Genomic DNA, 21333 nt, shown 5'->3' on the forward strand with positions numbered 1-21333 from the left:
GGTCCCTGAGCAAGCAGGGGGCCCTTTCGTGGGCTTCGACATTGGCACAGGCACCAGGTGCCCATAGCATGCCGGTGTCCCTGACGGCCAGTGGACCCCCCCACCTGCTCAGGGCTCTGGCACTTGACCGGGTGCACAGGGTGCTTACGCCGACCCTGGCTGTTGGGGGCCATACCCCCGGCTCATTCTCCCCCCACCCCTGGCTCATGCTCCCCCCCGGCTCATTCTCCCCCCACCCCCGGCTCATTCTCCCCCCCCCGACTTATTCCCCCCGGGCTCATTCTCTCCCCTGGCTCATTTTTCCACCTGGCTCATTCTCCCCACACCCCCGGCTCATTCTTCCCCACCCTCGGCTCATTCTACCCCTACCCCCTGCTCATTCTCCCCCCGGCTCATTCCCCCCCGGCTCATATTCCCCCCCGGCTTGGCATGCCGCTCACCTGAGTCCTGGTGCAGTCCCTGCATGTATGTCCGGTATCTTTTTCCAGTGAGAGCACGCGGTCACGTGGTACCACTCATTAAGGTCATGAATATCGGCGCCACGCCTATGAGAGTGGAGTGGCGTCCATATTCATGACTTTAATGAGCGGTACCACGTGAAAGGAAGAAACTGAGTATTATCTGACAGAATTGCAGGGGTGTCAATACTTTTGGCCATAACTGTACCCTTACATGAGGCACAGCAGGGATAGAAGACAGTAACAATATTTTTTGTTTCCTTCCAATGACTCCTGTGATGCTCCATGCATCGTAGTATGACTTCATCAAATTTGAGAGAGACTTACCTGTTTATTATCAGCACGGCTATTATTGGGAACTTTATCTGTATTCCTAACTTGTGACCTACAGTGATTACCTAGATATTTCTAGATTTTGACTCCCCGTTATTATATGAGGTCTCTTAACCTGTGTGCATTTGGGCTAATCACCGCAATTTGTTACGTATATTTAATTAAAAGTTATACTTTATTGAATTTTCTACTTGCTGTACTTATACAAACACCCTTACCCCAAAATGAATAAAAAACGCAGATCACTTTGTACAGTAAATTTACACTGGAGGCAAAATACAAGTGCGTCTCGCAAAATTAGAATATCATCAAAAAGTTAATTTATTTCAGTTCCTCAATACAAAAATTGAAACTCAAACATTATATAAAGTTTTTACAAAAAGAATGATCTATCTCAAGTGTTTATTTCTGTTAATGTTGATGATTATGGCTTACAGCCAATGAAAACCCACAAGTCATTTTCTCAGGAAATTAGAATACCTTATAACACCAGCTTAAAAAATTATTTTCAAATCCGAAATGTATTGTCAGTACATGCACTCCATACTTGGTCGGGGCTCCTTTTGCATCAATTCCTGCATCAATGCGGTGTGGCATGGGGGCCGGGCTGTATTTAGAGCTTATGCTGCCCTAGGCACTTTTAGTGCTGCCTCCCCCATTGGTGAGTATGACTAATGCACCACCCCAGCTTCGCCTACACATCTCAAACCTTCCAAAGTCCCACTGCCCGCTCTTGGAAAAACTCATCTTCTGCACCACGTCCTGACCAATCTGATATTAACAGTTTCCAGCAGACACCAGATCACATATATAGCCAGCAGCTTTTGTTTTGACCAAAAGGATTTTTAAGCCACCAGTACGACAAGGTAGACTCTTAGTCGGGCCCTACTCTACTTTAACCTATTAAACATTTTTTTAAAATATAAAATGCTCTTTTTAGGTACATTTTTATTTATTTTTCTTTAAGGGAATGAGTCACATATATTTTTTACAAAGACCATTAATACCACATACAAGGGACAAATACCATCACACTATGGTCAGATGACATATTACCACCACATAGTGATGGAATAATACCACATACAAGGAACAAATACCTCCATGCCATGACCAGATCACATATTACCATCACATAGTGACCAGATAATACCACATACAGGGAGCAATACCGCCACATTATAACCAGGTCACATACTACCACTACATAGTGTCACGCCGTGCTCACCTGAGGGCGGGACCTCGGTCCCGACCTCATCTCTTCCGGAGCCGCGGTCACTCCGGAGGTCCCGCCGGGTGTGCACGTGCACCTCTCGTACCTAGGTCCCTGTCTCCTCCATGTTATGTCTGCGCTTGTGCGCTTTTCTCAGTTCGGTCTCCAGGTCAGTCCTCTCTATGGTACTGGAGGACTTGACCCGGAAGCTCTCGTGATCATGTGCTATATCAGGCTACCTCTTCCTAGGGGAGGTGCCTGATTACTGTTGTGCTTCCTGACTTGGTCTGCCGTGTCCCTGCCTGGCTGTGTGCTGTATTCGGGTCCCCTGTCTTGCACTCTGTTGTGCCTCTTGGCACACGCTCTGAACCTGCACTCTGCCTTGTACTCGGTTGTGCCTCCTGGCACACGCTCTGACCCTGTACTCTGTCTCATAGTCTGTTGTGCCTCCTGGCACACACTCTGATCCTGTGCTCTGTCTTGTACTTAGTTGTGCCTCCAGGCACACACTCTGATCCTGTGCTCTGTCTCTTATTCAGTTGTGCCTCCTGTCACACGTTCCAATCCTGCACTCCTTCTTATGCTCAGTCGTGCCCTCTGGCACACACCCTGCTCCTGTACTCTGTTACACCTCCTGGCACACCTGCTGCCTGACTCAGTGCTCTGACGTGCCCCTTACACGCATCCTGCTTCACTCACACCCGGACGTACGAAGTCTCTGTATACCACGTGTTGCCGTGTCCACGCTTTACACGTTCCTGCAGACACACTCACCCACTCGTGTCTCCTGTGAGCCGACCGCCTGGTGCCAGCAGTCGGGGTACCTCACCCCCTGGGGCTTGCCCCTGACACTCCCTGTATAGGGGGTGGTCTTCACTAGGTCTGCTCGCCCTGGGAGGGTTGGTGCCACGACCCAGAGGGTCCACTCCAGGAGTCGTCACACATAGTGATCAAATACTACAATACTGATCATTAATAAAAAAAAACACAACACTAATGCTATTATACACAGGAGCTCTGTATATAGTGTCAGTGTACAGGTAATACAGTGATTACTGGTCACATTATACACAGGAGCTCTGTATATAGTGTACAGTGAACAGGTAATAGAGTGTATAGTGTCAGTGTACAGGTAACATGCTGACTCAGCAGTGATGCCTCTAGCTGAAGTCCTTCATCTTTGCTTTTCTTTTTCATGCAGCGCAGACCGCCATCATTTCTTCCAGCCAGGACTTGTATCTGCATAAAATAACACATAGTTACCTAGAGCACCACTTCCAGAGCATATTCCCCACTTTTCCCTTTCTTCTACCCTACACATCTGAATACAGACGTGCACCCATCATTAATATATAGTTAGTTATTATTAATCCACCACTGCATCCCCACCAACCATGAATAGCCATTTTCCCCACTTAATACATATATACATTAAATAGCCCTTGTACTCTTTCCTCCAATTCATTAAGTCACTGCATCCTCAACGCCCCCCACTATATGTCTCCTGCACCCCGATTCAAATTATTTACATGCCCCTTCCACCCCAATTCATTGTTATTTCTTCTCTCTCTCCCACCCTCTATTCATTATCAACTGATCTCCCCCTACATTCAATACATAATTTACTCCCACCACACTCAAAATTCATCATTATTTGCTCTCACCCAGGTCCTCATTTGCTTTCCCCAGTGGCGGATTATAATGAGGTCAATCTGGGTGGTAGCCCAGGGCCCAGTGATGTGGGGGGGCCCACCAGCCTATGGAAAATTGCCCCATTATAATCCGCCACCATAGCGCCACGCCTCCCCCTCCCAGACCCACTGGCCACTGCAGCGCCAGCCCGTCACTGATAAATCCCTGCTCTGTGCCCACAGGACCTGTGATGAGGTCACAGGAGGGGAGGAGTCAGGGGTTACATGATCAGGGGCTTCAGTGGAGGCCCCTGATCATGTGACACCTGACTCCTCCCCTCCTGTGACCTCATCACAGGTCCTGTGCACACAGCCGTCAATGCATTGTATGTGGGACTGTTGTGCTGGTTGTTATGGTGCTGGATGAGGGAATTATGTATGGGGTCAGGAGGGGTTTACAGGGTGGATGTAGCTGCGTGTGTGTGCGAGGTGTACAGAGCAGAGCCGAGTGTGTGCGAGGTGTACGGAGCAGAGACACGAATGTGCTAGGTGTACGGAGCAGAGTCGCAAATGTGTGAGGTGTATGGAGCGGAGCTGCATGTGTGTGCGAGGTGTACGGAGCAGAGCCGCGAATGTGCAAGGTGTACGGAGCAGAGTCGCGAATGTGCGAGGTGTACGGAGCAGAGCTGCGCGCGCGAGGTGTGCAGAGCGGAGCTGCGCGAGTGTGAGGTGTACGGAGCGGAGCCGCATGTGTGCGAGGTGTAAGGAGCGCAGCCACGCGTGTACGGAGCGGAGCCGTGTGTGTGTACGAGGTGTGCGAAGCAAAGCTGCATGTGTGTATGAGGTGTACGGAGCGAAGACGCATGTGTGTACGGAGCGAAGCCACATGTGTACGAGGTGTACGGAGCGAAGCTGCATGTGTGTACGGAGCGAAGCCGCGTGTGTGTACGAGGTGTACGGAGCGGAGCCGCGTGTGTTTACGAGGTGTACGGAGCGAAGCTGCGTGTGTCTACGAGGTGTACGGAGCGAAGCTGCATATGTGTATGAGGTGTACGGAGCGAAGCCGCATATGTGTACGAGATGTACGGAGCGAAGCCGCATATGTGTACGAGATGTACGGAGCGAAGCCGCGTGTGTGTACGAGGTGTATGGAGCGGAGCCACGTGTGTGTACGAGGTGTACGGAGCAAAGCTACATGTGTGTACGAGGTGTACGGAGCGAAGCCGCATGTGTGTATGGAGCGAAGCCACGTGTGTGTACGAAGTGTACAGAGCGAAGCCGCGTGTGTGTACGGAGCGAAGCCGCGTGTGTGTACAAGGTGTACGGAGTGGAGCTGCGTATGTACAAGGTGTGCAGAACGGAGCCCTGTGTGTACAGAGCTGAGCCTTGTGTTTATGGAGCGGAGCCGCGTGTGTACGAGGTGTACGGAGCGGAGCCACGCGCGTGCGAGGTGTATGGAGTGGAGTCACGCGTGTACTGAGCGCTGCCGCGTGTGTGTATGAGGTGTACGGAGCCCAGCTGCGTGTGTGTACGAGGTGTACAGAGCGAAGCCGCATGTGTGTACGAGGTGTACGGAGCGAAGCCGCGTGTTTGTACGGAGTGAAGCTGCGTGTGTGTACGTGGTGTATGGAGCGGAGCCGCGTGTGTACGAGGTGTACGGAACGGAGCCCTGTGTGTACAAAGTGTACAGAGCTGAGCCGTGTGTTTATGGAGCGGAGCCGCGTGTGTACGAGGTGAATGGAGCAAAGCCGCGTGTGTACAAAGTTTACGGAGCAGAGCCATGTGTGTGCAAGGTGTACAGAGCGTGGCCACATGTGTATAAAGTGTACAGAGCAGAGCCGCATGTGTACGAGGTTTACAGAGTGGAGCCGTGGGTACTGAGTGGAGCCATGTGTGTGCGAGGTGTATGGAGCGAAGCCGTATGTACGAAGCATACAAAGAGGAACCGTGTGTGTATGAGGTGTGTGGAGCCATGCGTGTACAAGGTGTATGATGGGGAGCATTCATACCTCCCAACCATCCCAGATTTTGAGAGTCTGTCCCACTGCCCCAACCGGAAGCTCACTTTTCCCGTGGACACACGAGTATACGGCTGAGCCCCGAGGAGCACTTGAAAACTCGCATGTGACATTCCATCAGAAGTGACGTGCTGGAAGCAGACCGGAGGCGATTGTGATGGAACCATGGAGGCACTTCAGGGAATGCTTCAGATTATCACCATGTCCTATGCCCTCCTCCGACAGCGCGAACAGCAGGATCGCCTTAGACTCGGGGATGTCGGCCATGTGAGTGGATCATGATATGTCCTGCACCTGGAGGCTCAGGTGGGCACTACAATGTGAGCCGGCCTGGTATAGTATCTTTATAGAATCTTTCGTTCTTTCCCCTCTTTCCTTGTCTTTCTTTCTTTCTCTCTCTGTTCTTTCTTTCTTTCATTTACTTTCTGTTCTTTCTTTCCCCTCTTTCTTTCTCTCTCCCTCTCTGTTCTTTATTTCCTCTTTCTTTCTTTTTTTCTCTCTTTGTTCTTTCTTTCACCTCTATCTTTCTTTCTCTTTCTTTCTTTCTCGCTTTGTTCCTTCTTTCCCCTCTTTCTTTCTCTCTCCCTCTCTGTTCTTTCTTTCCCCTTTCTTTCTTTCTTTCTTTTTTTCTCTCTCTGTTCTTTCTTCCCCTCTTTCTTTCTTTCTCTCTGTTCTATCTTTCTATCTCCCTCTCTGTTCTTTCTTTCCCCTCTTTCATTTTTTCTCTCTGTTCTTTTTTTCTGTCCCCTCTTTCTTTCTCTCTGTTCTTTCTTCTTTTCTCTCTCTGTTTCTCTCTTTATTTCTTCTTTCTTTCTCTCTGTTCTTTCTTTCTCTCTCCTTTCTTTCGCTCTCTTTTTTCTTTTCTCTCTCTCTGTTCTTTCTTTCTTTTCCTCAGTACCAGTCAGTGTGCCCACAGTACCAGCCACTTTGCCCTCAGTACCAGTGTAATCAGCAGTGCTAAATGGGTGTGGTTGGGGCACGGACATGGGTGTGACTAGTTGTGAAATGGGTGTGGTCGGGCGGCCGGTAACCAATCATCATAGTGGAAGTCATCTGTTTCCATCAACTTTGTTATATGTGGGCAGTGGGCGCCTCTAGTAAGGTGGGTATGAGATTGCGGGTCTTGTCACCTCTGCCTCACACATAAGTTACTATGAGGTGTACTTTATTCCTGCCACATTTCTTTCTTGGTCTACTGAGAGAAATGTTTTGACCAGTTGAAAGTTAGACAACCTGAGGATTGTGCATGTGTGCTGCCCGCATATATATATGTATTTACTTACTCCGACCCCTATATAAACCCTGCCCCTCCGACCGCCGTCCACTTTCCCATGCTCCTGTTCCAATCCTAGGGTCTTTTTTGGTCCCCCCTTGGCCCTCCACATGCTGAACATCTGGGACATGACTAACATTGCGCAATGTGCGCTTGTTCGTCACCAGATGCAGTGTCGTGTCCAGTGTGTGAGGAGACGGCGACTTGTCTGTGGTGATAACCCCTCTGCTGACATGTTAGGCACAGCCTGTGACGAGGAGCATCTCTTCCTGTGTATCCGACCACAGACTGCACATCGGAGGCTGCTTCTTCTGTCTGGGGAAGTTCATGAATCAGAAGCCTCTGTGTGACTCATGTGAAGTAACTTGTCTGAAAGGTCATGGGTCCAGGTCAGCAGGTGATTGCAGACTATTAGCTGGTTTCGATGTTAGGTACAGGTGAGTCAAGACTAGATGTTGGGTGGAAGCCTTCCAGTATTTGTAAGGCCTCGTGCACACGCTGAGTATTTGGTGAGTTTTTCACTCAGTATTTGTAAGGCCTCATGGACACGCTGAGCATTTGGTGTTTTTTACCTCAGTATTTGTGAGGCCTCGTGCACACGTTGCGTATTTGCAGAGTGTTTTTACCTCAGTATTTAACCCCTTCCCGCTCCTTGACGCACCGTATGCGTCATGAAAACTAGGGACTTCCCGACCCTGTCACATGACCGGGGGCCCACAGAGTCTGAACAGCCCCGGGCCCAGGTTACCCTTAATCCACCCCTGGCTTTCCCAGTCCCCCACCTTCTATTCAATTGCTGTCCCCCGTCCCTCACTTCATCATTTGCAGTCCCCCTCACTTTATCATTTGCTGTCCTCCTCCCCCCTCACTTCATCATTCGCAGTCCCCCTTCCCCCCTCACTTCATCATTCACAGTCCCACTTGCCCCCTCACTTCATCATTTGCTGTCCCCCTTCCCCCCTCACTTCATCATGTGCAGTCCCCTTCCGTTCATGTGCAGTCCCCCTTCCCCTCCCTCATATCATCATTTGCAACCCCCTCCATCATTTGCAGCCCCATTCCATCATTTGCAAATTACAGCCCCCCTCCATAATTATTTGCAGCCCCCTTCATCATAATTTGCAGATTCCCCCTTTCATCATGTGCAGATCCCCCCTTTTATTATGTGAAGACCCCCCTTTTCATCATGTGCAGACTCCCCTTTCATCATAGGCAGAACCCCCCTTTCATCATGTGCAGACCCCCCCTTTCATCATGTGCAGGTCCCCCCTTTCTTCATGTGCAGATCCCCCCTTCATCATGTGCAGACCCCCCATTTCATCATGTGCAGGTCCCCCCTTTCATCATGTGCAGATCCCCCCTTTTATCATATGCAGAACTCCCCCTTTCATCATGTGCAAATCCCCCTTTCATCATGTGCAGAACCCCCCCTTTCATCTTGGGCAGATCCCACCTTTCATCATATGCAGATCCCCCCTTTCATCATGTGCAGATCCCCCCTTTCATCAAGTGCAGATTCCCCCTTTCATCATATGCAGATCCCCCCTTTCATCATATGCAGATCCCCTCTTTCATCATGTGCAGAACCCCCCCCTTTCATCATGTGCAGAACCCCCATTTCTTCATGTGCAGATCCCCCCTTTCATCAAGTGCAGATTCCCCCTTTCATCATATGCAGATCCCCCCTTTCATCATATGCAGATCCCCTATTTCATCATGTGCAGAACCCCCCTTTCATCATGTGCAGAACCCCCCCTTTCATCATGGGCAGATCCCACCTTTCATCATATGCAGATCCCCCCTTTCATCATGTGCAGATCCCCCCTTTCATCAAGTGCAGATTCCCCCTTTCATCTTGGGCAGATCCCACCTTTCATCATATGCAGATCCCCCTTTCATCATGTGCAGATCCCCCCTTTCATCTTGTGCAGATCCCCCATTTCTTCATGTGCAGATCCCCCCTTTCATCAAGTGCAGATTCCCCCTTTCATCATATGCAGATCCCCCCTTTCATCATATGCAGATCCCCTCTTTCATCATGTGCAGAACCCCCCTTTCATCATGTGCAGAACCCCCCCTTTCATCATGGGCAGATCCTACCTTTCATCATATGCAGATCCCCCCTTTCATCATGTGCAGATCCCCCTCTCATCTTGTGCAGATCCCCCATTTCTTCATGTGCAGATCCCCCCTTTCATCAAGTGCAGATTCCCCCTTTCATCATATGCAGATCCCCCCTTTCATCATATGCAGATCCCCTCTTTCATCATGTGCAGAACCCCCCCTTTCATCATGTGCAGAACCCCCCCTTTCATCATGTGCAGAACCCCCTTTCATCATGTGCAGACCCCCCTTTCATCATATGCAGATCCCCTCTTTCATCATGTGCAGAACCCCCCCTTTCATCATGTGCAGAACCCCCCCTTTCATCATGTGCAGAACCTCCCTTTCATCATATGCAGATCCCGCCTTTCATCATGTGCACACCCCCACCTTTCATCATGTGCAGACCCCCCTTTCATCGTGGATCCAAATAAATAACACAATTCACACCTCACACCATATATATATAACCTAAAGTGAATTCAGATGTCATACCAAACCCCACCCAAAAATGAATTCATCCCAATTCAGAGACCCTCCAACCTGATACTAGGCTAACTCCTTCACAACATGTTGAAAGCAGGTGTATGGAGCGGGCTCACAGGGTGAGCCCGCTCCATACCCAGCAGTTGATGGCCGTGTGTTACAGCCAGGACCTGCTGCTAACAGTTGTGTGTGGGGTGGAGCTCCATCCGCTATAATTAACCTGTTAAATGCCTCTGACGCAGAAGTTTACATACTTGGGCTTGGGGGCGTGTGATTCTATGCGCCCATCGGCGCACCCGTGACGTGACTGCGGGTCGCCGATGCGTTGCTATGACATCAGGGGGTCTGTTGAAGACCTCCGTGTTTGTCATTATGGAGTTCCCTTGAAACGCAGCCTGTGGCCGGGCCTCAAAGGAGGCCGGATTTCTGCTATAGGCAGCAATTATGTGACATTGTGGTATATAGCACAGCATTCAAGTCCCCTAAGGAAACTATTGAGATATGTGAAAAGTAAAAAAAAAGTGTTTTAAAACATATGAAAAAAATGAAAAAAACATAAAAACCACCCCATCTTTTCCCCCATTAAAAAGAAAAACAATAAAAATACACCTATGAGGTACCGACGCATTCAGAAAAGTATGATCTATTAAAATATAATTAACCCGACTGGTAAAAATTCAAGAAAGCCAAAGTTACATATTTCGGTCGCTTCAATACCACAAAAAATGCTGTAACAAGGGATCAAAACATCACATATATCCCAAAATTGTATCAATATGTGGCACCCCTGAGGCTCAGTCGCCACAGAGGTACTGCACCTTCTCCTAAGGTGTAGTGCCCCACCATCCAGGTAAGGTGGGAACTCCTTTCCACGCTCCAACACCCGCACCCCACACACACAGGGTAGTTCTGCACAACCACATTGCGGCTCAGTGCTTAGAGAGTAGCAGAGCACCTCTGGTGGTTCCCTGCTTGGAACAGTGGATGTGCTGGGAGGTGGGTGGAGTTGAGATATATAAAAGAGTGGGAAAGTGTAGGATGACAGATGAGTCGGGGTTCAGTCTGACAGAAGGTCAGTGAGGAAGGAAGCCACTCGGGAGGAGTGAGGATCCCTGGAAGAAGGGATGGAGGAAAGAGTGTTGCAGCTGCCTCAGTAATCTGAGCCAGCTGGCACGGGAAAGGAACAGAAGGAGAAAGACGTAGAACTGCAACCTAAGCTTCCATAAGAGAGAGATGGATCAGTACGGAACGAAGGAGTGGGAGAACAGAGAGGAGACATGGGTTGGAAAAGGAACCCTGCCTATAGGTTCTCAGCACAAGGCCGGGGCCCGGTCCCCAAGGTTGTATGGACGCTTATGGTTCTGCAGCAGACACCGGTGGAGTAGTTGGCTGTAAATGCACTACTCCCATCTAAGACTTGGGGCACAACAGCAAGTGAATAGCGAGCCAGGACTCTGGAGAAAGGGGTCCCCGATAGAGGCTACAGCTGTCTGCCATACGAGTAGAATTGTTAGGAACATCTGACAGGAGGAACTCCAGAGTACCACGGTACTGGAGCTCTTCACACCTTAAGGCGCAATAGAGGAGTCGTTCAGGAAAGGTACATGTTGGCGGAGTGTTGGAGGGGAGCTTTCCATCTGGCCTGGAGGTTGACTGAGTCTCTGACCCGGAGGACACGGCCCGGATGCAGGCACCCTGGTGTACCGCAGACTGTGAGTAAAGCTTTGGAACTGGTGTCCTCCATTCATTCTCGCGCCAACCCATTCAGCACTGCTACATCTGGGTACCATCTCTTAAGGTAATGTCACACTTAGCGATGCACCAGGGATCCCGACCAGCGATATGACGCGGTCAGGATTGCTGGTACATCGCTAAGTGGTCGCTAGTGAGCTGCCACACAGGCAGATCTCACCAGAAATATCGAAGGGGTCGGGGGTCGCTACTTACCTGTCAGACGAGGCGATCCTGAGGTCCTCCCGCCCGGCTCGTCGCTCGTCTCTCCACAGGAAGCCCAGCAGGAAGCTGACGACGAGAAACATTCCTGGACGTTCTCGCGCGATCAGCGATAACCAGCGGGGGAGCCGGTCGGAGGTAAGTGTCAGACACAGCGATATCGCTATAACGTCACAAGTTATAGCGATATTGCTAAGTGTGACAGTACCTTTACACTGCCTGCGCCTTTTCACAGCCATTACAACTACACTGCCCTGGGACATCAACCCTGCCTGTGCAGGGCAATACCATCACTGCTGCATCACACCATCTGTCCCAGAGGATCTGTCTGCAGCGTCGGCTTAACACCTCCCTTGCCGAACACCACAGGTGGTGTTACAAACTATTCCATTCCACATTAACTACATATACATTCCGCCATTGACTTGGGCGCCCAGGGCCACGGTCCGGGTCACCGCTGCTGTGACACATTCCCCTGACACCGGCCCGTTACTGAGTACCCCACAGCCCTGGGAGGGCGAACCAAATAAAAATACTGTCTCACCCCGCAATAAATAAAAGCTGTCACACAGATCCATGGACTGAAAAATGAAAACGTTACGGGCCTCGGAAAATGGTGACACAACTGCAAAAAAAAATCTGATTTTTCTTTACCACTGAATAAAAAGAAAACAGAACATGTTTGGTATTGCCGTAATCGTGTTGATGAGGAGAAATATATATATATATATGTCAGAGTTTACAATCTCATTTTCTGATCCCAAACGGTTAAATGATTGCACAAGACCCATGTGGCTTGTACCCAGAAGGACCTGTCTCCCTGCACTGTGGAGGGTGCACGCCTCCCTCCTGTCGGCTGCCAATAATGCCTGCAGTTCACGCTGTGTCCTGAGGAGGCACTCGCGCTGCGTCTGAGAATAATGAGAAGCTTTGATACAATACAGCAGGAGGAAGACAGATGCGACAGAGATAATCGCAGGGGTCGCAGGAAATGTCTACAGGACGGAGGTAAGGACATATATGTATACAATGATGTACACGATGTATATAGCTGGAGACTTGACTGCAGATTATAGGCTGGGGGTGTAGAGCAGATGCGACCACTGAGTGCTGCCACTGACAGCTGGGTCCATTGTCTGTGCTGGGGGCTTGTGCTGCAGAGCTGTCATGTCCACAGCCCAGGATGCTGCACTGCGACTTCCATTATTCCAGTCTCCTTGATGGCGATTTCTACCCTGTGTAACCTGAATGGAATCAGCTAATCCTGAGCAATCCCTGTAGGTGCAATCTGCTGGATTACCAGCTCCCAGCCCTCCATGGTCTCAGCATGCATCAGTGTAGCCATTGTGAAGGGACTGGAGGAGGAAAGGATCGATACTAGGATGTTTCTATACCCAGGCTGGATGGACCCTCCTAGCTCCCCAGGGGGGCTCACTATGTCATTTCCTTGCCTCTTAATTCTTACTAATTTACCTGTCACTTTCCTGACCTTGGATGGAAAATACAGTAGCAGCAGGGTCAGGATTGAACTCCTGGCTCCTCTGCTCCAAAACGTCAGCAGTGCCAATTCCTTATAATCCTAAATTCAAAACATATGGGAAATGTTCATTGGGCGTCTTACGTTGGTATTATGAGACGGCTTGGATGACAGATCACCGAAATATGTCTAGAAATGTTTGAAGGCTTGAAGAAAATCACCTTACCAGTCATCAGTGAAGATCCAGACAATCCAATGTTGTGTAGGAAAATCTATGATTGTATGGCAGGTCCACGGGCACAGGAGGTCGTGCTGGCGTTATAGCACATGGTGTGCGGTGCCGGCGCTGTACTTGGGGCGTGCGGTGTCTTGTAGCAGCTATGCCCATTATTCTATGCAAAATGTTTTCTCTTGATACGAGAAATGATGGTAGCGCTGACTATTTCTTATCAGCATTTAGCATTTTCCATAAAAAGCCATGTGAATATGTAACCATTATGTTGGATGGATTCATCACTTAAAGGAGAATAAAGAAAATATATATATATATATATATATAACATATTCACCTTACTGTTACCATGCTGGTCCCTCACCTATATCCGTCATCTTTTGCCAGTAGAGGAGGAACAGAGTCAGGTGGGTATTGAGAAGTTGTTTTTTTTGCCATGTTCACACGTTCAGTATTTGGTCAGTATTTTACCTCAGTATTTATAAGCCAAAACCAGGAGTGGAAAAATCAAAGGGAAAGTGGAATAGAAACACGTCACCACTTCAGGATTTATCACCCACTCCTGGTTTTGGCTTGAAAATACTGAGGTAAAATACTGACTAAATACCGTAGGTATGAATGTGGTCTCTGTCTGGTGGGGTTTTTTCCAGTTCAGGAGTGGAAACCCCCATTAACCCCTGGAATTTCTTGTGTGAGTTTTCAGTGCCAGTGTACTTGGCACATGTAATCCCGTCTCCTGTAGACACACCTTGCACCTGAAAATCGTTTTTGTACATAGGGTATGTTCACACCTTGCAGACTAGTTAGGCTGCAGTCCCACACAGCATTCAGCATGCAGTTCCAGCACGACTGAAACGAGTCCGCCATGCATCTGCTTCATAGGAGTCGGATCATTTGTCCGCTGTATCATTAAAAATTAAGTAATACATTTAATTTTTACATTAATTGCAAATGACTTTCTTATTTTTTAATAGCTCCATGTTTTTCAGAGATTGTAACTGCAACGTGTTAAGTATAACCTTTGAATTTTCGCTCCTCATTATCCTTTGCAGCTTTTTTCTTTAAAGGAAGGCGTATTCACATGTCAGTATTTTCCATCAGTACTTGTATCCCAAAACCAGGAGTGGAACAATCAGAGGAAAAGTATAACTGAAAGATTGACTCCTGCTCTGTGTTTTAGATGCACTCCTGTATTTGGCATACAAATACTGATAAAAAAAAGTTCTGATGTGTGAATAAAGCCTTATTCTGACAAAATATCTAAGTACATGAATACATATATTTATATTTTTTATTCTTTTGCTTATGTAGCGCTATCATATTCCACAGCACTTTCCAGACATTATCATCACTGTCCCCATCAGGGCTCACAATCTAGATTCCCTATCAGTATATCTTTAGGAGGAAATTGGAGAACCCGGAGGAAACCCACACAAACACAGAGAGAACATACAGACTCGCTGCAGATGTTGCATCTTATGTATAGTAGATAATATCTTTGTCTGTAGCCGGTGCTGTATCCAGCAGGGCAGCAGGTGTCCATCTGTGGCTTATTTGCTCTGGAAGGCTTTCAGCTTTTTGATTGTGTGCTTTTATATTTATCTCGGTGGATCTGTAAATTAAAGATTGCAGTCTGGTTCTGACCAGCACATTGTGCACATATGGGAATCAAAACTCTGGTATTAAGAAAACAGTGACTGCCACGGCAGAAAGAGCAGCGATAATGTAGGTTTTGTTTTGTGAGAAGCCAATAGCTCATTTTCATTGCTCACTTTTTTATGTGGGATCACATGTAAGTCTATAACGATTTGACTCCACATTTAGGCCTCATTACACATCTGTATAAAACATGTTTGTGTAAAACCAGTGCCGATGCCGTCTGTGTGTCCATTTTTACCATCACTGTGGTCATCATTGTTTTACCGGTATGGATAAAGGAAGAAAGAAATGACAAAGCTTCTCCTATACTTTGCAATGTTAAGCACCGACAGCGCACTGACTGCACACCGACGCCATCCGTGTGCTGTTCGTGTCTTTTGCAGATTCATAGACTTGTATTGGCCCTTGTCATTCGTGGTGCCACAAAAAAATGGACATGTCTCTGCGTGTTTTGCACAGTCACAGGGTCCATGTGAAAACACCGATATGTTCATAGCACCGTAGGTTATGATGGGTACATGTGGTATCTGTGAAAAAAGCGTATACCACACGTACCACTGTGAGCGGTGATGTCAGTAAGGTTAAAGTAGTTCACAGGCTACAGGCTGGCTCACACAGAGCTTAACGTGGGAACTGCTGCCTGTGACTTGCGGTAATCTTAAATACATCATCGCCCATCACTGCAGCCAAACATTTTTCACGGTACTCTCATTGTGTTCTTACTGGCGTGGTGAGTGGTCACATTACTGATGTCATCGCAAACCACACTATCCAAATGTAACAGGGGATCGTCGTGGGACCTCATCATTATGGATTAATGGTGAACAGTTGAGGATTACTGTGATTTTTTAATTTTTAGGATAATAAATGGGTAAAAGCGAAATGATTTGCGCAATTAAAGGACTTAACTAGGTCTGTGTCTTTATTACTTTTAACTTCAGAGTTAGTAATGGGGGTGTCTGATAAGACGCCTCTCCATTACTAACCCCTGGGCTTGATGTCAGCGGACATCAAACAGCTGACATCAAAACCATTACCCCACTTGCCAACACCCCAGAGCCAGCAGGAAGAGCCGTGGATAAGCACAAAAAATTGGAGCATCTAATGGATGCACCATTCCTGGGGGCAGCTAAGGTGTTATTAGTTTGGAAAGGGACTATTATCTATGGCCCCTTCCCAGCCTATTAATATCAGCCCACAGCTGTCTGCTTAGCATTTGCTAATTATTAATAATAGGGGGAACCTCACATAATTTTTTGGCATCCCCCCTTTTTAATAACCAGTAGAGGCCAAGTAGACAGCTGTGAACTGATATTAATAGACTGGGAGGCTCCATGGGTATTACCCCCTTCCAATACTATTAAGACTAGCTCTCAGCTGTCTGCTTTCCCTAAGCTGGCTTAGTAAAAATAAGGGGGACCCTATGCTATTTTTTTCTTTTATCTACTGATTTATTAGCCAATTACAAGTACAGAAAACTAAGCACGCAAAGCACTGATTATATCTCACTGACATATATCTATCTATCTACAGTATCTAAGACTATTTTATTAGTTAGAAAGCTAGGCAGAAATGACATAGAGAATTACTGTATATAAAAGCTGATGTTAAAATCACATAGCATATGGATTGCACGTCATACGAATGTTATACCGATGGTATGTGAGAAAAATTGCATCGTAAACGCATGACACTCGTCCTAATTTTCAGGAACAACATCGGAGCGTTTTTTTTTTTTATGCAGATGAGTGCGAGTCTTTATACTGCAAACAGATGAGCATATGGCATCCAATGTGAGAGCATTGGATGCGACATGCTAATGACCCTCGGCTCCTGCTCTGCTGCGAGCGGGAGCTAAGTGTCATGCTACTGTTCTCCAATCCTCTCGCATGAGGGGATCACAGCACAGCTGCGGAGGAGATGGAGAAAGTAATTTCGCCATGTCTTCCTTTACCTGTCTTGGCGTATCGGACTGTACTGGGGTGACATCCGAGTGCAGTCCGAGTCACGCTGCCAATTGCAGCATGCTGCTGTTGTTTTCCCATGATGAATCGGCACGAGAAAATATTCGCAGATCTGAGCTGCCCCACGGAATAACACTGGTCATAGAGCTGTACGATAAAACATCGCATGGCACTCGGCCATGTTATACACTCATGTGAGCGAGGTCTATTTGTAGCTTCTACCTACCTACAATATCTACGGTATCTATCAATTTGCAAAATATATCATTTTGTCCATCAATCATTTATCTATTGTTCTACTGTATCTAACATTTATTTATATCAATTATCTACCTCACGTTTATTAATAAAAATGAATGCTCCTTTAGTTATATTTGATAACATAGTGTAATATTACACATATAAATTTATAGTGTGTGGCAGTGGTATACGAAGATTCTTACTTTAAGAACCCCTTTCAGCTTTCAGTCACATCCATAGTCCCCCAAGTAATGATATCCAGTGCCTCCTTCCCCCCTCAGTAGTGACACCTAGAGTCCTCCATTACTGCTATAATAGCAGCAAAAGATTTAGAACAAAAATCGAACTGAGACCCTGTGCCTCCCTCACTTATAGACAGCATCCTTACATCCAGGGGGTCCCACTTTACCCCCAATCAGTATTCTTGCATCAAACATTCCCAACACACTTTTAGATCCAGCTTCAAGCACTCCCCTCTCATTCGGTCTCCAAGCCTCCTCCCAAAAAAAGCCAATATATGCACACCCAGATGTTCTTTTCTATGTGGGCCTGCACAGAGAAGTTACCATCTGGAGACGATCCTCTGCTCACGTGGGGCAAAGGTGCCAAGTTGGCACAGTCGTGAGCCGCACATCATGGGCCTGTGAGCCACAAGAGCAGCAGGTTAGGGGGCCCAAGGTGTATAGTGTAAAATAAAGAGCGTCCTGTTAAAAATGTTTTCAACTTTTATGACAAGTTAATGTATTGGATAAAGTACTACAGGAAGAGCTTTATGTTGATTTCTAAGGAAAGCTGCAATTAGAAAAATATGTAATATATAATTAATATTGCGTTGATTCACGGAGCTAGACTGATTGCCGTATGTGGAGTCAGGAAGGAATTTTTTTCCCCTATGTGGAGCTTACTGTTTGCCACATGTTTTTTTTTTTGCCTTCCTCTGGATCAACATGTTAGGGCAGGTTAGGATAGGATATGGGTTGAACTAGATGGACTTAAAGTCGTCCTTCAACTTTAATAAGTCAGAAATTTAACAGAGCCAACGGCGCAAAGCGCAAACAATTTTGGTACGGAGCAGCAAGTAATTAGACAAAAACCACTTAATTTGTCCAAAAGGGAAATAAACATAAAAATATATATAAAAACTTTAATAACTATGTTACTATGTTACTATGTAATTTGATAGTCAAATGAGGCACTAAAAGTAAGGTGTGCGGATGTATAAAAGTCATTAATACGTGTTACTCACTGGTGACTAATGGAACCTATGTAATAAAATCCTGCAGAGTATAGAGTATAGCAGGGGTCCTCAAACTTTTTAAACAGGGGGCCAGATTAAGGTCCCTCGGACCGTTGGAGGGCCGGAATATAGTTTAAAAAAAATTATGAATAAATTCCTGTGCACACTGCACATATCTTGTTTAGAAGTAATAAAACAAAAATAGGAACAAATACAATATTAAAAATGAAGTTAAATCATCAAACTTACCGATTTTTTTGGCTTCTTCGAATATCCTACACTTCGAGTCAATTTTTTCTCTTTCTTGATATTGTTTCCTAGGGATTCAAAATTGCTATTAGTAAAATACCAACATATATACAGCGCTACAAAAACAATATACCAGCAATAAAACTGCCCACACAGAGACATACAGACTGCACTGCCCATCAATGCAGCCTGATCAGTGCCCATCAGTGCAGCCTGATCAGTACCCAACAATGCAGCCTGATTAGTGCCCATCAATGCAGCCTGATCAGTACCCATCAAAGCAGCCTGATTAGTGCCCATCAAAGCAGCCTGATTAGTGCCCATCAATGCAGCCTGATCAGTGCCCATCAATGCAGCCTGATCAGTGCCCATCAATGCAGCCTGATCAGTGCCCATCAGCGCAGCCTGATCAGTGCCCATCAGCGCAGCCTGATCAGTGCCCATCAATGCTGCCTGATCAGTGCCCATCAATGCTGCCTGATCAGTGCCTATCAATGCAGCCTCACCACTGCCCATATTGGTGGAACTCCACTTTTACCTCAGGCTCAGACTGGTGTGGTGCAAGAATCCCCAATAGGCAGCATTGGTCCCTAAAAGGCAGGTAAATGTACCTAATAGGCAGCATACGTCTCCAATAGGCAGGTAAATGTCCCCAATAGGCAGCATAGGTCCCCAATAGGCAGGTAAATGTCCCCAATAGGCAGCACAGGTCCCCAAAAGGCAGGTAAATGTCCCCAATAGGCAGCACAGGTCCCCAATAGGCAGGTAAATGTCCCCAATAGGCAGCACAGGTCCCCAATAGGCAGGTAAATGTCCCCAATAGGCAGCACAGGTCCCCAAAAGGCAGGTAAATGTCCCCAATAGGCAGCACAGGTCCCCAAAAGGCAGGTAAATGTCCCCAAAAGGCAGGTAAATGTCCCCAATAGGCAGCACAGGTCTCCATTAGGCAGGCAAATGTCCCCAATAGGCAGGTAAATGTCCCCAATAGGCAGGTAAATGTCCCCAATAGGCAGGTAAATGTCCCCAATAGGCAGCACAGGTCCCCAATAGGCAGCACAGGTGCCCATTAGGCAGCTAAATGTCCCCATTAGGCAGCACAGGTCCCCATTAGGCAGCACAGGTCCCCAATAGGCAGATAGATGTCCCCATTAGGCAGATAAATGTCCCCAATAGGCAGGTAAATATCCCCAATAGGCAGCACAGGTCCCCATTAGGCAGCACAGGTCCCCAATATGCAGCACAGGTCCCCAATAGGCAGGTAAATGTCCCCAATAGGCAGCACACGTCCCTAATAGGCAGGTAAATGTCCCCAATAGGTAGCACAGGTCCCCAATAGGCAGGTAAATGTCCCCAATAGGTAGCACAGGTCCCCAATAGGAAGGTAAATGTCCTCAATAGGCAGGTAAATGTCCCCACTAGGCAGGAAAATATCCCCAATAGGTAGCACAGGTCCCCACTAGGCAGGAAAATGTCCCCAATAGGTAGCACAGGTCCCCACTAGGCAGAACAATGTCCCCACTAGGCAGAAAAATGTCCCCAATAGGTAGCACAGGTCCCCACTAGGCAGAACAATGTCCCCACTAGGCAGGAAAATATCCCCAATAGGTAGCACAGATCCCCACTAGGCAGGAAAATGTCCCCACTAGGCAGGAAAATATCCCCAATAGGTAGCACAGATCCCCACTAGGCAGGAAAATGTCCCCACTAGGCAGAAAAATGTCCCCAATAGGTAGCACAGGTCCCCACTAGGCAGAACAATGTCCCCAATAGGTAGCACAGGTCCCCACTAGGCAGAAAAGTGTCCCCAATAGGTAGCACAGGTCCCCACTAGGCAGGAAAATATCCCCAATAGGTAGCACAGGTCCCCACTAGGCAGAACAATGTCCCCACTAGGTAGGAAAATATCCCCAATAGGACCCGGCATTTAAATAAAAAAAAAAAACTCACCTATGTCCCCGCGCTGCTCTGAAGAGGCGCCCGCTCGTCTCCGTCTTCTTCCGGCACAGGCCCATGCGGCTTGACATCATCAGACCGCGCAGGCGGCGTGATGACAATCACGTCGTCTCTGTGCACTGTGCTGCGGGAGGGCTGCGCAACGCCTTTCCTCGGCGCCTCGTCCCGCCCGCAATAACACGGCCCGCCGGCACTGAACTGCAGTGCAGTTCAAGAGCTCAAAGTCGGCCTGGCGGGGGGCCGGATAAAAGTCTTTGGAGGGCCGCATGCGGCCCGCGGGCCGTAGTTTGAGGACCCCTGGAGTATAGTATGATACTAATATACATAATACACAATGTCACATCCAATACATGGGTTGCACTTTATGAGCATTGAAAATCCATATAATAAAACATCTTATTGACAGCACAAATGAGAGTGCTAGCGAATGACTAGCTGTCTCTATCAGCTATGCTCGGTGTCAGAATGGTATTACTTCCGCAATCCAATTTGTCGGCATTGAAAAGTTTAAGGGCTCCCTCACTCTACCGTATAAATCAGACGAGTGCTATCCGATTTTTATCAGATAGCATACTGACCCATGTTGTTCAATTGTGCAGTGCAGACGGATGATTTTTTTCACAGACAGAAGAATTATTATTATTATTATTTATTGTTATAGCGCCATTTATTCCATGGCGCTTTACATGTAAGGAGGGGTATACATAAAAACAAGTACAATAATGTTAAACAATACAAGTCATAACTGGTACAGGAGGAGAGAGGACCCTGCCCGCGAGGGCTCACAATCTACCAGGGATGGGTGAGAATACAGTAGGCGAGGGTAGAGCTGGTCATACAGCGGTTTGTTCGAT

The 21333-nt window shown here is 47.5% G+C and overlaps 1 protein-coding gene and 1 long non-coding RNA gene across 3 annotated transcripts in view; one reads left to right on the forward strand and one right to left on the reverse strand.

The window, feature by feature from the left end:
- Positions 1-947: 947 nt before the first annotated feature.
- LOC141091299 (uncharacterized) lies at positions 948-13425 on the reverse strand. The gene is made up of 2 exons (XR_012232482.1): positions 13172-13425; positions 948-3243 (listed from the first exon to the last, which is right to left on the reverse strand). It is a non-coding gene; the product is annotated as an uncharacterized lncRNA (long non-coding RNA).
- Positions 12340-21333, forward strand: part of B4GALNT1 (beta-1,4-N-acetyl-galactosaminyltransferase 1) — a 273680-nt gene continuing 264686 nt past the window's right edge. The window contains exon 1 of one of the 2 annotated variants that reach the window (XM_073576800.1): positions 12340-12476. In XM_073576800.1, coding sequence (XP_073432901.1) covers positions 12460-12476 — 17 coding nt within the window. In that variant the 5' untranslated portion in view covers positions 12340-12459. The remainder of the gene's footprint in view (positions 12477-21333) is intronic. The other variant, XM_073576801.1, reaches the window with a different exon arrangement.

Source organism: Dendrobates tinctorius, unplaced genomic scaffold (assembly GCF_039654945.1).
Source record: "Dendrobates tinctorius isolate UK_male_01 unplaced genomic scaffold, ASM3965494v1 ptg000051l, whole genome shotgun sequence".
NCBI classification, from domain to species: Eukaryota; Metazoa; Chordata; class Amphibia; order Anura; family Dendrobatidae; genus Dendrobates; species Dendrobates tinctorius.